The 16,600-nt window shown below is 36.1% G+C and overlaps 2 protein-coding genes across 9 annotated transcripts; one reads left to right on the forward strand and one right to left on the reverse strand.

Annotated features, from left to right (window-relative positions):
* Positions 1-5,834: 5,834 nt before the first annotated feature.
* fancf.L (FA complementation group F L homeolog) lies at positions 5,835-9,489 on the reverse strand. Of its 5 annotated transcripts, none has more exons than XM_018228950.2 (4): positions 9,361-9,489; positions 8,567-8,746; positions 8,243-8,289; positions 5,835-6,950 (listed from the first exon to the last, which is right to left on the reverse strand). In XM_018228950.2, the coding sequence occupies exon 4, from the start codon at positions 6,921-6,923 to the stop codon at positions 5,877-5,879; it is 1,047 nt and encodes a 348-aa protein (XP_018084439.1). In that variant the 5' UTR covers positions 6,924-6,950; positions 8,243-8,289; positions 8,567-8,746; positions 9,361-9,489; the 3' UTR covers positions 5,835-5,876.
* Positions 9,420-15,476, forward strand: XB5721690.L (uncharacterized XB5721690 L homeolog). 4 transcript variants are annotated; one of them, XM_018230195.2, is made up of 4 exons: positions 9,466-9,547; positions 11,719-11,772; positions 12,042-13,031; positions 14,459-15,476. In XM_018230195.2, exons 3-4 carry the CDS (start codon positions 12,273-12,275, stop codon positions 14,603-14,605), a joined length of 906 nt encoding a protein of 301 aa, XP_018085684.1. In that variant the 5' UTR covers positions 9,466-9,547; positions 11,719-11,772; positions 12,042-12,272; the 3' UTR covers positions 14,606-15,476. The 4 variants fall into 4 exon arrangements, with proteins under 4 accessions (XP_018085685.1, XP_018085684.1, XP_018085686.1 ...); XM_018230197.2 differs by lacking the exon at positions 9,466-9,547 and adding an exon at positions 9,554-9,830; XM_018230196.2 differs by lacking the exon at positions 11,719-11,772 and having other exon boundaries at positions 9,420-9,547.
* The last annotated feature ends 1,124 nt before the right edge of the window (positions 15,477-16,600 follow it).

The following is a 16,600-nucleotide window of genomic DNA, read 5'->3' on the forward strand; positions in this document are numbered from 1 at the left end:
CTTTCCATTATTTATTTTTTTACTGTTTTTACAAAATCTAAGTTTAAAGTTGAAGGTTCGTGTCTCTGGTGTTTGAGTCTGGCAGCTCAGTAATTCAGGAGCAGATTCAGAACTGTTACAATTTTGCAACATTTAGTTGATACATTTCTCAGCAGCATCTCTGGAGTATTAGTAACTATTGTATCAATTCTAACAGCTGCCTGTAATGAAACCCAGAGATTCTGCTCAGCAGGGACAAAGATAAGAAACTAAATGTATCAATTTAGAAGTTTACAGGGTCGGCGACCCCCCCTTCCAGAGCTGCTTTAGGTGAAAAATGACACTTTACACTTCAATATTAGAAAAACGGTGACACATAGAAAATAGAAAGTAATTGGAAAAGGTCATTATTTCTGGTGATCTATCTGAAAACAACTAGTTGTTTGAAAGTGAACAACCCCTTTAACTGCTCAAAGTATTTTATTGAAATCAAAAACACCACTGATTATAGAATTAACACTGATCAAAATTATTTTTTTTCATGTTATTGACTATATTACCCCTATTCTGAGGAAAACATGTTCTTGGAATTAAGAACATAGCAGTCAGCAATCGGTGCAATTCCTATTTAAAGCAATAATGCTCTGGACATTTAAGAAACTAAATGAATCACAACAATATCGTAAGTGAGATATGTTTTTTTCAGGGATATCAACCTTCAGTGAAAGCAGCCATTCTGGTTTCAACGGTTATATTTTAGTATTTGAGATATAATTAAATTGATTAATTATTTAATATGCCCTGCAATTTAGATAAATGTTTATAGCTTTGACTGGTTTATCTGGTTATTGGTGTGTCCTGCAATGGCTTCAGCACTGTGTTTTTTCAGTTGCTATAAGGATGTGGAAAGTGGAGTTTGTCAACAGCTTGCACATCTTATTTTTGTTCCATAATTAAAAGGCTCTAGATGGGGCTTTCAAAGTAAACCACTCATGGTTAAACTGTCTTTATATAAACAAAAGCCACAGTTACAGAAAATGCACAGTTCTTTCTCTGTGTCAATAATTCATTTTACCATCACAGATTTGTTATCCTTGGTGAAGTCAGACATGATGCACAAGCAATCAGAATAGTTAATATCTGTCTAAATGACTGACTAATTCTGGGCAAGTAAGACCATCTTTAGGAAACTTATGTTGCAAAGGGAGATTAACAGATTTATCATAACCCCTAGCATGTCATTACCATTTTAAGAGGAACTCTATCCATTTGTCAAGATACAATGCTCAATAAATAATATTAATAGAAAAGTCCTGCCTCCATTGCCATACAGAGGATACTGGCTTTAATGGATAAGTTCCATAGTGAGGTTTGACAAGCATAAATACTGTTAACCAAACCCCATGCCCTATTAATATTGTAAGATACCAACTATTGAAATCATATTAAATATATTTGATCAATGGCATGAATATAGCAAGGACTATGCGCGAGAGTTCTGCAGTGGGTCAGGTACCTGCAAAAAAGCAAGGTAACCTGCAGGATGCGGGAAGTACTTTCAGATGCAGGTATAGATGATCTTATCTATAGCATGTTTTACTCCTTTACTCCTGATGTCACTTCTGGTTTAGAGCAACAGCACTTGGTGCTTCATGGCGTTCAGGGATTAGCGGACTGGGATGCACATAAAACAGTTGCTGGTGGGATAAGCAGGTCTAAGTGGGTAAAAATGCAGGTTGCAGGGCTGGGTTTCAAAAATTGGTTTTGCACAGGACTCTCTCTTTATATAAATAAAATAATATATAATCTGCCGTTGCTCTACACTGGCATGTCTATTGCTGTAGCGGTGTAGCTATCGGAGCAGCCATCCAAGCTGAAATAGGATAAAATGGTACAAGCTTACATAGCAGATAACAGATACGGTGTAATAGAATACAGTGGTTCTACAGACCTAATCTAAACTATAGTAGTAGTAGTAATTTGAATTACTTTAAAACACTTTTGGTGTTATAGTTTATTCTTACCAATTTACTATCCCCAACCAACATCTTTTATCTGTGAAAGAAATTAAAACTGGTCATAAAATGACAGAAAACACAAAAGGTTCCAGTATTCATTCAGTCCCTTAAGGTACAGAGATTTCAAATTCCATATCCAATAAGCTTCATTACAGAATAACTGACTTTTCACCATACATTCCTGATTTTAGTGAGTTTTTTTCCAAAACTTGCCATGTAATTTGGGATACATTGACCATATTTATAAAAAGGTGGGATAGAACTAGCCACTGTTTGCTAGATTCTTAGGCTAATACCACACTTGAATCTTATGGAGTGCTTTGGTGACCCCCAGTGGATGGAAACTATCATGTCTCAGTACATCACTTCTATCTGTAGGTTTCACAAACATGTCAACAGATTTTCAGGTTTGTAGTGTTCTGGAATCTGGAAATGTAATACTGTCAACATCTGTTTCAACAGTATAGGGTGTTAAGCTCTGGTTAGATAGATGAGACCGATAAAGATAATAAGGTAAGGTAAGTATACATACAGGATCTAGTAGGCAGGTTTTCCAGATAAGGGACCTTTCTGTAATTTGGATCACCTTATCGTAAAATAAAAAAATACATTATTTATTTCTGGAAGTTCAGATTCTGTTTATCCGCCTTTTCTACTTAAGCCCTATTGAGTAAGCTCATGTCCATCCATTATCTGAAAACCCATTATCCGTGGCCTCCATTTTTATCAAATAATTACATTTTTTAAAAAAAAACAAAAAAACTTAAGTCTACTAGAAAATCACGTAAACATTAAATAAACCCAATAGGCGGGTTTGCTTCCAATTAATTATATCTTAATCTGCATCAAGTATGAGGTACTGTTTTATTATTACAGAAAAAAAGGTAATAATTTTTTAAAAATTATTAATATATCTGTTAAGAGTTATTTGGATAAAATAGAGAGAGCCTTTCTCTAATTTGGATCTGGTTAACGGGTTATACCATACCTGTAGTGCATAAAAGCCTTTAAAAAAAAAAACATACTAAAAGGAGAAAATTACCTACAACATTGCTGTGTAATCATAACTTTTCATAAAGCACACCCAACTGTACAATATGTAATGTGAAAGATTTTACTTTATGTATATGCAGACAAACATCTCTGCAGATAGTCTTCATATGGACCCAAGCTACCAGTTGGGCATAAGAAATCATGTTTTTGTCCTTGTTCTATATTAAAATTTGTAATTAGAATGAAAATACTATTTTATTACCATGTATTTATAAAGTGACAACATCACTGTACAATAAATGGGTATACATATTAAACATACAGATTTATAAATAAAGCAACCAATAACTAATACAAGAGCTAAAGGAAGCCTGTCCAAAAGAGCTTACAATCAAGTACAGGTATGGGACCTGTTATCCAGAATGCTTGGCACCTGGGGTTCTCTGTAAAATGGATCTTTCCTTAATTTGAATCTTCATACCTTAAGTCTACTAGAAAATCATGTAAGCATTAAATAAACCCAATAGGCTGTTTTTGCTTCCAATAAGGATAAATTATATCTTAGCTTGGATCAAATACAAGGCACTTTTTTATTTACAGAAAAAAAGAAATCATTTTAAAAAAAATATTTTATTAAAATGGAGTCTATGGGAAAAGGCCTTCCCATAATTTGGAGCTTTCTGGATAATGGGTTTCCGGTTAATGGATCTATTAGTGTATGGCTTAGCCAACATGAATGTTTAAGTGAGTTTATATAGATATTACCTTTTAAGTGTTAGTTTATATTCAACTCCAAATAAAAATTAATCTTTTTGTGGTCTTTTCCTGGGAAAATGATAAAGTTAACAGCCAAACTTAACAATTTTGTATTTTTCTAGAACAACAGAAGCTTCCTGTAAATCTGTGCTGCTGCTAAAAAAAAATACTCTAAACAATACAGCTAGAAAATGCTGAGTTTTCATAGAATATATTAGGCAGTGGTGTATGTAATATAACAGAGGCTGCAGTGGTGTTTGGCAAATTAATTAAGTGTGGCCCTTATGGTCGTGATCAAGATCTACAATTTCCGTAGCTCGCAAATTATAGAATAATTATATAATATATAGCTAATATAAGTAATTAAAAGAAAAACTGGACTTGCTGAGTAATCATTGAAGTCGTTTCACTACTCATCTGAGCAGCTTCTTCAGTTCAACTGACTGGTGTGGGAAGTTCTAGGCAGAAGATTTTCATTCGGATGAGTAGTGAAACGTCTTCAATAATTACTCAGCAAGTCCAGTTGTTTTTTGAATTACTTATATTAGATATACCATGACCTGGATGAATGAAAATCTTCATAGTCATATATAATTAATATTTTTGTTTTAAAACAGTTGAGCATGCCCACAAAGTGTAAACAGAACAAATTAGTGGCTAATGGTGTTAAATGAATGGATAAACTAATGTTGACATTCAGGTGCCATATGCCAGTTAAGTACTACCTTATACTGTAATTAATCTCACACATGTTACCACAAAGGGAAATATTCTGTAGAAACATCCATGCCCATTGTGTTTTTAAGGTCAGCCTCACAGTCTTGTATAAATTTGGATGTTTCAAAAGGGACTAACAACAGTAGCTTTAACTATTGTATGGACATTTTCTTTGAAAGAAAGAATGACAGTCTGAGTCTACTTACAATAAAAATGGCTGTGTACACAAAAAGTATCTACACTTCTAAAGGGGTGTCTCATCTTTACGTTAACTTTTAGTTTGTTATAGAATGGCCAAATTCTAAGCAACATTTAAGTGGTCTTCATTTTTTTTTTTTTTATAGTTTTTGAATTATTTGCCTTCCTCTTCTGACTCTTTCCAGCTTTCCAGGGTCACTGACTCCATCTATAAAACAAAATACTTCAAATGTATAGTTATTGCTACTTTTCATTACTCATCTTTCTGTTTGGGCTGTCTCCTATTCATATTCTAGTCTCTTATTCAAATCAATGCATGGTTACTAGGAAATCTTGGACGCTAGCAACCAGATTGCTGAAGTTGCAAACTGGAGAGCTGCTGAATAAAAAGCTAAATAACTCTAAAAAGCACGAATGATAAAGAATGAAAACCAAGAGCAAATTGTCTCAGAATATCTTTCTCTACACCATACTAAAAGTTTATTAAAGCTGAACAACCCCTTTTAAAAAAGTGTACCCAGTGGTTCAATAAAGTGCTGAACTAGGTGTGTTCTGGTGTGATTACATGTAAGTACTCGAAAGTGGCAAAATTATACAAACTGTGTTTATCACAGGTTGTGTGAGAAGTCAATGGCAATATATTTTTACCAAATGTTTTTGCATCTATCAGTGGGTATTTGGCCAGACCATCATACAGCACCCCAAGATTTTTCTGCAATGCCAATTTCTTTGCGGATAACATGGTGGCTTTTAATTCACATGAAGAACTAAACCCTAAAAATGAATATGGTTAGAAATACCATATTTTATGTACTGAGATAATGTAGTAGCATAAAGGTTTAGCACCTCTATAACAGTAATGATCCAGGCCTTCAAGGTTGTCACCGATGCTCTCAATAATACTTCCCACATGCTCAGTGCAACTGCTGAGCAGTTAAGCTTAGGGGTTATCTCAAATTATCAAGTAGAAAATTATTTTACTGTGTAAGGAATACGCTATTAAAATTGAGCTGACATATTTTAGAGCTCCGTCTTTAAAAGATTTTGAATATCAGGATAAATGTGGTTATGTAACACAACCTGGATACACAGATGTAGTTATAACCAGGAATGGGTTTTGTTATGGGGTAGAACTGCATTTAAGCAACATGTGGTGCATAAACTCACATTTAGTAAAGTGATGAAATATTTTAATAAAATGACAGACAGATGAGTTTAAATCCTTTTCACTTCAAGTAAAACATCAGTCCAAACACTAATGCCTGGCACATTGTAATCCCCATCCTGTCGTTTTAAGTCCTCAAGTGTTGCTTCTGTGGCAGTTTGGAGGTCTTCACTAGTTTTCATAAGACTTTCAAAATGATTAAGAAAAATATCAAAGGACAGTTCAGCACTGTTACTAACCCATTTTCCCTGGACATCAAGCTCCATACTTTCACCTAACTTGATTAGGAAGTTGAAATATGCCTTCCTAACTATGGAATACTTAGAACTTAAATGTGACAAAAGATGGGAATGTATTTTACTGCAGAAATCAGTCCATACACTATCATTTTCTAGTAACCATTTCAGGAGAAGATGAGACAGTGAAAGCTGGTCCTGAGAATCACAAGTCTCACTTGAGAGCAATAAAATGGCTAATAAATTGTATATGGAAGGTTGAGGAATACCACTGAGAACATCTGAGACAACTGCAAACTGATGGTCTTCTTTCAATGAATGTATTCTGTATTCTAAATGGTTCTTCAGAATTTCTGCTTCTGTAACTGCACAAGGGTTCTCTAGAGGGTTTTTGGAATCAATGGATGAAGGAAAGAGCAGCAATGCCGAGGCTGCTTTCTGACACATGATGTTACTCATATTGCATGTGTTCGTTTCCCCGCTGCTTTGATTTTTTAACTTTGTCACAATATATTGGAAAATATTCCTGGAAAGAGCTTTATTCTGGAGTAACGACGTGCAGAAAATGTCTTTACTGTGTCTGAGATCATTGAAGCTTATATATTGATAGTTTTTTATGCAAGTGCTGAGCTTCTGATTCTTTGATCTAAGATGGTCCTCAAGAGCATTTCTGAGGCAGTCATTGGCACAGAAGCGATGATAAACCTGCTGAAAGTAAGATCCCCATTCAAATCCTCGTCTTACACACAAGATGTCCCAGTCTTTTACATGGACACTTTGAGACAGAGTCAGAAGCTCAATAAAACGATCTAAGTTCTCCAGCATTGTGTGCATCTTCCCAGGCATGCTTTCAGCAGTCATTTTCCCACTGGACTATTATTTATTCACCTAAAATATACAGAGTCTCATTAGCTAAATATATGTGTGACACTGAACACATAAACATGAAAAAATGGTGGACATGTATTAACACAAATGTAATACTAAGAAAGCATAATTAAAGCTTAATGTAAAATGTCTTGCAATAAACTTCACGTAATGGAACTACATGATGACTTCTAATACCAGAACATTTTACAATGGGGGGGGAGGGCAATATAATACACAAATTTCATCATGTGACACAATTTACATCACACATAACAGGGTGAGTATGTAAATTGGAAAAAAAACAAAACAGCATGGAGATACCAGCTTCCTGTTGACCATTACCAACTTCTAGCTGTAACAGCAGCATGAGGCAATTTCCATTATAATCAACGGGAGGGAGTTTGTCCACTGACGTACTGTTAAGGCCTACTACATGCAAAAATAACTGTAACATAAAGGCTGTATAAAATCAGTTACAAGTATAGAAACTCTTAAAAAAAACCAAAAAAAGTAAGTAGAAAAATTAACTAGAATTATCAGACTATCAGGAATCTGGGAGAATTGGCCTGCAGAGAAAGTGATATGTGTTCTAAAAAGTGGTACTATTGGGCGGTATAAGCTTACTGTGCAACGTGTTTGTGTTACTACACAGTTGCCATTCATGCTCCTAAACTCCTCTCAATGGGGCATATGTACTTACGTGTGAATTTTCGCTTCGGAAAACTTCACACAACTATGAAAAAGTTATTTTGTGACGAATACATGTATTTATCAAAACGGGAAATTTAATCTTGGCAAGAGAATGCTGGCGTACTTTCGCTAGCAATAATTTGTCAGCGCAAAAGTTCCTTAACAAACTTGTGTTACTTTCTTCCCAGCGAAACTTAATTAACATACGTACGCTTACGTCAATTAGAATATGGCAGGTATATAAAGGTCATATGTATGTATTTATTAGCGATGTTGGTGATATTGCTGGAAGTGGTTAATTATTATTAAAAATGTCATAGGAAGCAAAATAAACATAATATAGATCCTCTATTGTCCTAGACATGAGCCTACCCTAAAACAAATGTGGCATGAGCTTCAAATGGTTAAAAAAAATAGTAAATAACATATATTTAACAGTTACAATTTGTAAACCTAATCCCACATTCTAAAATTTAAAAAAAACGACAGCGTTTTGTCTTTTTTTTTATGTACAGGATATGATGTCACTGACATATGTTGAGGATGTAGCTTCGCCTTATTAAAGTGGTACTGACACTAAAAAATTATTCATCAAAATATTAATGTACATTAAAAGTTACCTGTAGCTCATGTTGATCGTTTTTCACTTATAGATCTGTTTTTCTGCCTAAAATAGAAATACACTGAAACCTTAATTTTACATCCCCTGATTTTACGTTTCCCCTCATTTTACATTGTTGTTTTGGGGTCCCACTTATATATTATGCATACTACATTTCCCTTATTTTACATTTTCCTGGATTTTACACCATTTTTTTCCGGTCCCCTTAAAAATGTAAAATGGGGGTTCTACTTTAGAGTTTGGCGAAAAGGGTAACTAATGGAAACTTTCACACGTTGATAAATTTGCAGATTAACGATCATTCACCTGAGCAAAAATTCACCTGGTGAAACTCCTCCAGTAGTGATGTGCAGGCCGGCCGGCCAGACCTCGCACTTTTCTTCACGGGCGGCTCTTCTCCTGCTCTCCTCGTCTGCCACCGTCAAATGCCGGCTTCTTCTTTTCATAGACGCTGCACCTGTTTGCCCAGTCCCTTTTGTGATGTCATCAGCGGGGCACGAGTCTATAAAAGGAACCCAAAAGTCAGATGCAGTCGGGCTCGGACTAAGGGAGGGTGGGTTAGGGAAATCCCGACCTGCACATCACTATCCTCTAGCCAATTGTATTATTTGCCTTTTAGTAAATGGCCATGTGAATTATCTTTTTTTTGATGGATTTTTGATTAATAAATGCACCCCAATGTGTGTGTAGGCTGCTGAAGCTTGTTGTGAGAAGCACTCACTATATTGGCAAGCACTACTAAGTATGGTGGAATGATTTGCTGGAATTCAGGGGAGTTCTGTGTATTTGTATCTCCTGCAGCAGCCAATCAGCAGGTCGCCTTTACAGCCAGGTCACCTGTTAAAAACAAGCTTCTTATTGAGGGTTTAGCTACAGAGCAACCATTGTGCCTTTTATTACTAGTAGGGCGGGTATTAACCAGCCAACTATTATTCTAAAAAGTAGCTTCTTGCCTCCTGTTAGAGATATTGAGTGTATTACTGAAAAATAGATATGTGCTCAAAACATGAGAATATCATTTTCTCCTCCAAACACACTATACCGTGAAAGATGTTATAAAGTGGGATTCGTCTAGTCACCCACCTTATACAGGCAGGGCTGAGAGTGACAACAAACCTGATACGCATGCATATGAATAATAACTCGGGAGCAACCAAACTCTTAAAACGCCTGGCAAAACATGAAAAAGAATCTGCTTGCGTCTGGTGGCTGATGTCACTTCCGGAAGTGACCTCACGAAAACAGGAAGTTAAGCAGCGAGGACCAGGAAGTTGTTGATAGCTATGAGCACGTAGGAAAGCTGGTGAGCAAGAATGTTCAGTGTACACTCAGCTGCTCTAAAACAAACCACGCTCCTATGATAACTCTTTTTCTCGGCCCTAGGGCTGTACTTAAGTGCCCTGTGGCAAAAGTTTATTGATCCACTGATAACGTATAAGCTGAATGACTGTATTTGCAATTATAAGCTGTTTCGTTTTTTATGCGAAATTGTGATGGTGAACGAAGTCCCAAAAAGTGCAATTGTGGGTTAGAAAATGCAATGCTAATTTGTGAAACGTCTGGAATTGAAAACAGGCAAAATAAAGGTATGGTAGCTTAGGTGTGTGTTAAATTGTTCGGTCTGTTGCACAGTGGGAAAGACAAGTGATTTACAAATTCTCAGTGTGTGCCACAACTCTCTCTCACCTTCGCTGCAGAAGTCATAGGCTAGTGAGAAAAAACTGGACAAAAATGCGATTTGTTTTTTGCATAAAAAATTGTAGCTGTAATTTTAAATGCATATTTATTTTTATTTCCTTTAAATGACAATGTTTGTCTTAAAGGGATATTGTCATGGGAAAACATGTTTATTTTCTCAAAATGAATCAGTTAATATTGCTGCTCCAGCAGAATTCTGCACTAAAATCCATTTCTCAAAAGAGCAAACAGATGTTTTTATATTTCATTTTGAAATCTGACATGGGGCTAGACATATTGGGGCAAATTCACTAAAGCGCGAAGCGCCTAACGTTAGCGCAAATTCGCCAGCGTCATGTCATTTCGTTACTTCGCCAATTTACTAAAGGGCACTGGCGTAAATTCGCTAGCGAAGTGGACCTACTCTAGAGCCACTTTGCACCTTTTAGCCAGGCGAAGTTGCGCTTTGGCGAAGGGTCAATGTAACTACGCTTATTCACTAACTTGCGCATTTTACTGAACGTTCTCTTGCGCCAGACTTGCCTTTGCCACCTAAGACCAAGCAAAGTGCAATAGAGTAGATAGGGATTGCTTCAAAAATAGTTGAAATTTTTTCTAAGTCCCAAAAAACACTGGTGTTTTTTACTTTTTTAAGGGTGATAGGCTGAAAAAGATCGTAATTTTTTTGGGGGTACTCTCCTTCCCCCCTACATTTCCTAACATATGGCACCTAAACTATACAGTGGCACATGTGTAGGGCAAAATAACAACTCTATTTTATTTTATGAAGCTTTCCCAGGCTTGTGTGGTGTAATGTATTTGCTGCTACATATACATCCATTCAACTTTAACTTGGCGCCGTATGCAAATTAGGCATCGCTAGCGTAACTTCGCTTTGCTTGACGAATTAACGCTTGCACAAATTTGCTACCGTTCGCCTCCCTGAGCACAACTTCGGATTTTAGTGAATTAGCGGCTCCCTGGCGAAAATTCGCGCAGCGAAGGCGTCGCTAGCACATTTTCGCTGCTTAGTGAATTTGCCCCATTGTCAATTTCCCACTTGCCCCCAGTCATGTGACCTGTGCTCTGATAAACTTCATTCACACTTTACTGCTGTACTGCAAGTTGGAGTGATATCACCTCCCTCCTCCCCCCCCAGCAGCCAAACAATAGAACAATGGGAAGGTAACCAGACAGCAGCTCCCTAACACAAGATAACAGCTGCCTGGTAGATCTAAGAACAGCACTCAATAGTAAAAATCCAGGTCCCCCTGTGACATATTAAGTTACATTGAGTAGGAGAAACAACAGCCTGCCAGAAAGCAGTTCCATCCTAAAGTGCTGGCTCTTTCTGAAAGCACATGACCAGGCAAAATGACCTGAGATGGCTGCCTACACACCAATATTACAACTAAAAAAATACACTTGCTGGTTCAGGAATTACATTTTATATGGTAGAGTGAATTATTTGCAGGGTAAACAATGTAATTTAGAAATTAAAACTACATCATAAAAATCATGACAGAATCCCTTTAAAGCAATGGCTGGCAAACTTGAACATAGAGAACCCAAACATCGGCTATTGTTAGTGCTGAATCGTCAGATACAGGTAGAATTCTATTGTTTCTACCTGTATATCTGACAATTCAGCTCTACACGTGTGGTGAAATGAACGATCTTTCTTGGAAAGCCTTTTCCAGGAAATATCGTAATTGTTACATCTATGGCCACCTTTACTCCTAATAAACTTCCCTATTTGAACAGCAAGCACTTCAAATCATCTTGTTTCCATCACAGATGAGGGTTCATGTCTTGAAGACGGAAACCGTTTCAGCAGTTTTTTCCAGTGTGGTATGTGTACAAGACAATCTTCTGTCATAAACGTACAGATATTTCTTCTGTCCAAAATATAGGACCATATAAACATGGGTGTATGTACTGATGATGAATTTAAATTGGGTGCTAAAGGGGATTCTTTATGTATTACTTTTTAGATGCACTATGTTGTATGATTTACAGATAATAGCTGCTTTACTAGGGAACTAACTGAGTTGTATCACCTGTATTGTCTAATCTTCATTCTGTGTATGTAATATTTTTTGTTTATCAATTTTTTTTAGACTAACAAGCATGTGTCGAGTACTTAAGCTCAGCAAACGTTGAAGACAATAGAAATGGATGTCTGTAATTCTTTTCACCAGGGATCAAATACTTCTGAATAATTGAATCTTCCTAATGTATTGAAAGGGGAAACGCTGGCCATTGCCCTTTGTCCAAATATTTCTGCAGGGAAGATCTACTTGAATGGGACAGAAGCTTTGGTCAAAGGCCTAGATATTCCCAGTCCTGTTATGGGGTCTGTAAACATGGTACCATTGGTTCATATAGTGGAATCTTTGGGTGGTCTTGCACTTGCACCCACGCAGTCTCAAACCTTATCATCCATATTGGTGCCAGTGGATGTCCTAAAGGATCAACAGTTGCAACATGCACTGCCATTAAATGAATCTATAATGGTCATATCAGATGAACATATACCGTCGGCATCAATGCAACATGACTTCGATATTGGTTTGGTCATGCCGGACTGCTCTGAAACAGTGCCCACAATACTAGGTGTCCGAGATCTCTCAGGTGATGGTACATTAGTAATTGAAAACATTGCAATAGAGCCATCCTCAGAAAGCTGCTATTCTACTGCAGCAACACAGATGTGTTCCTCAGAACTGGTTGCATACTTGCAAACTGCCTCCACAGTTCCTTTACTTGAAATGAGTCCTCTTCCACCTTTGATGCCGAGCACAGAGACAGTATTATCACCAGCAATTACAGGACCCATTACTTCCACAGTACCAATTGTGTCTAAATATGCTGATGAGCTGTTTCAGTCTAATTATGTCTCTGAACAAGTTGAAAGTGACCTTCCAGAAAGTGAAATGTGCAATGAAGCCGAGCTGGTGTCCATTGTGGTGGATCTACAGAAGAAAGTGAGGGCTTTTCAACAAAGACACAGAAGGCACTGTTCAAAGCTGGAGGTCATGGAGGGTGTGGTTGAACAACTTAAGAATGAAAACTTAATTTCGGAGGAGAAACTTAATTTTTTACAAGTGGTAGGTGTTTTTAATTACAGGTATGGGATCCGTTATCCAGAAAGCTCCAAATTACAGAAAGGCCATCTCCCATTGATTCCATTTTATCCAAATAATCCACATTTATAATAAGGATTTCCTTTTTCTCTGTAATTATAAAACAGTAGCTTGTACTTGATCCCAACTAAGATATACAAGATCCTTATTGGAAGCAAAACCAGCCTATTGGGTTTATTTAATGTTTACATGATTTTGTAGTAGGCTTACGATATGGAGATCCAAATTACGGAAAGATCTGTTATCTGGAAATCCCCAGGTCCCAAGCATTCTGGATAAAAGGTTCCATAACTGTATATGGAATATTTATAAAGTGTGTAATCAACATTGAAATATATCACCTCTATAATGTCATGGTATGCTGTGTTAAATGATGTTTAATTATATACCTGTGTAATGATTAAATACAAAAGGGTACCCAAGTGTAAAAGTCTGAAGAGCAATGCAGCATTATGAGCCAATACTTCTTTCAAAACATAATCCCCCACTCCAGAATTACTTTAGTGGTGTGTGCTCCTCTCAGGACCGTGTTCTTAACACTGGGCTGGAAGAAGCTCAGCTTTGATTACATTTTGTACTACTATTAATAGAGTGCTCCTCCCATCCAAGCAGATCCAGTACCTCTTGGTAATGTCAGAGTATCTCAAGCTGCAGTTTTATTGGTCACAACTTTGCAACAGGCTACTTGACTTTACCCAGAACTGAATTAAGTAGCTAAATTGCATTCATTAGAAAAGTAAAGGAGCTGCAAGCAAGACCAATTATGCTAACTGTATCAATTGACTTTGTGAAATGCAAATGTTAATCTTTTGCAAAATCAATCAATAAATAAATAAATATATATATTTGTTACTTATTCTTGTAATAGCCTACAGAAAAAATGGATAATTTGAACCCCGGCAGCACATATCTGATATAAATGACCTATCTATCTTTACTTTTCAGTTTTCTTTTTGCATTTGTCCATTTTACATAGTATGTTGAATAACTTCAAATGAACTATGTGTAGTCTTTGCACACTTTTTCACACGGTGTGTAACATGTCTAGATGCCTAGCATCAATAAAACAGGAATTGCACACACACTTAAATATGCATTCGGATGTTTAACACATTTATCACCAGCCACAAAAAGTGACAAATCAATAAAATGCAAGCGAACTTAAATTTTTAGTCTTCACATTCAGCAATAGGGATGTTAGATGACTATTGCTTTGGAACACCAAATTGATCAGTTCCAGTCAATTTCCTCCTCATGGCGCCATCATCTGTCATATACCACTTTTCTCCCTACAAGGATTATCTTACAATGTGTCATGTACTGTAAGATTGTGTAAGAGTCAGCTTTACTAAGATATCGCCTCTCTCTCTCTTTATTTTCTTTCTTTACAGGCCTGTCTCCAGTCTAATCATGCACTACCAGAGAGCGGCAACTCTTTTGCAATTATTTGCCAAGAAGATGATCAGACTTTCATGTACTCACTCCCTTTACTACGAGAGGAAGAAACTGAGACAGTTTTTGAGATTGAGGAGCAGTGACAGTAAATATACTGTCATTGAGACATAAGACATAAGCCATAATAGTCAAACCACTTTGGGAAATATCTTTCTAAAAGATAAAAGAGAAACACCATCAATCATTGATTCTCTTATTTTTAACCTTAATTTAAAGAACTTTTTAGGTTCATTCTGATGCAAATTCTTTTGGATTGTTGTAATTTTTTATTTTGCTAGACTTATTGGTAGCTCTAATCAGAGTAACAAATTGTTGAAGAGATCTATTTTGACTCAAAATAAAATTGTATTGTAAAATTTTTTTTAACACAGCCTGTACTAGCTTCAGGAAAATTGGGAGCTTTATATACCAAACCTATTCATGAATTAGTCATGCCATTAGCTACTGAAGGTCAGATTTTGATCTAGCAAATAAAAGCAAAGACTGCCTCAGTTTCAGTCTTCCTTTAGAAAAATAATAACGTTTTATTGAGCTGTCTGTTCTTTATTGTTATTAATAATATATTTAACTACGTGGGTTTTATTATCCACCACTTAAGCAAAATGAAATCACACTATAAGCCAATAATTGTGCTTTGATATTCTCACAACTCCATGTTTCGGATGTCACTGATACATGGGTCTCTGTATATTTCTATTCTCTGTTAGGACAGGTGGTTTTAACTGAAATAAAATTGCTTTACAAGTGAATACATTTTCGAACTTGGAATACCTTTACAACAAAATGTGTTGCAGTTTAGCATATAAAGAAATGTTTACAAAAGAATGTAAAAAGCTAGGTCCTAGTTGCTGATATTTACTTGAACCTTTTACCGATTGTTTGCTAATGATTGTGCTTTATTGCCTTGATTGTTGTGATGAGAAGATGAATTTATGATAAATATTTTTCTTTAAATGTGTTGTGTTTATTGCTTACTACAGAATATTTAGTTCAGGTACAATTGCAACATGCCATTGGTATTGTATTTTTTATTTATGCCACTACATTTGAGAAGCTTCAAACTGAGTATTCTGCCTTCCTGCCAAGTAACTTTCTGTTAGGTAGGTTTCATTTAGACAAAAAGGTGCAGCTTTATACTGTAGATGTGTGTTTGTTGCAATTCATCGGCTGTGTACATTAGGAAGCCACAATTCTTGTAGGTATTAGCACGTTATGTGTCTAGTGAATGCACCATGATGGTGGATTTGAGCTTTATTGCTCTCACTAGTCCAGACCTTTCCAGGTCGCACAAAAGTCCAAAATTGCTGCCGCACACATCCATTTTTTATGATTGCAAAAATTGATTTTATTGGCTCAAAAAGTAGACCTCAATTCATGGCAAGCTATGAATGGCTTATTCTATCCCTGAGCAGGGGGTCTTATAGACTGTTTAGCACCTAAAAGGTACACTGATAACAGGTAGAGCACTTTAATATTGTGGGGAATTGCCTTTCCAGGCCGCACATGATTTCTTTGTGTTATTTCCTAAAGAATGAAATTTACCCTTTGCATAGTAGTCACAATAGCAATACTTGTAAGAAAAAGTAACGAATCACTAGTGGAATAAGGAAAATATTAGTTGGTAAATAAGACTGACAGTGACCTATTTTGGACTCTAAGGTGCAATAGAAATAAGGGATAAGATGAGTGAAGAATATTGGTTTCTTGGTTGGTTCTCCATTAATTTTTCTATTCTGCTAATTTATTATTTTAATTCCGTTTATGTTCTAAAAACAAAAATGTATTCCAAAAATTACAAATATATTCCATACCTTCAGGAGCATTGACTTGCCAGTTTAAGTATGGCTATAGCTATGATAAGGCAATTAGTGCAGGTATGGTATCCGTTATCCAAAAACATGTTACCCAGAAAGCTCTGAATTATGAAAAGACCATTTATTTCCTTATTCTTTGTAATAATAAAACAGTACCTTGTACTTGATCCAAATGAAAATATAATGAATCCTTATTGGAAGCAAAACCAACCTAATGAGTTTATTTAATATTTACTTGATTTTCTAGTAGCCTTAAGGTATGTT

The sequence above is a fragment of the Xenopus laevis genome, chromosome 8L, assembly GCF_017654675.1.
Source record: "Xenopus laevis strain J_2021 chromosome 8L, Xenopus_laevis_v10.1, whole genome shotgun sequence".
In the NCBI taxonomy this organism is placed as follows: Eukaryota; Metazoa; Chordata; class Amphibia; order Anura; family Pipidae; genus Xenopus; species Xenopus laevis.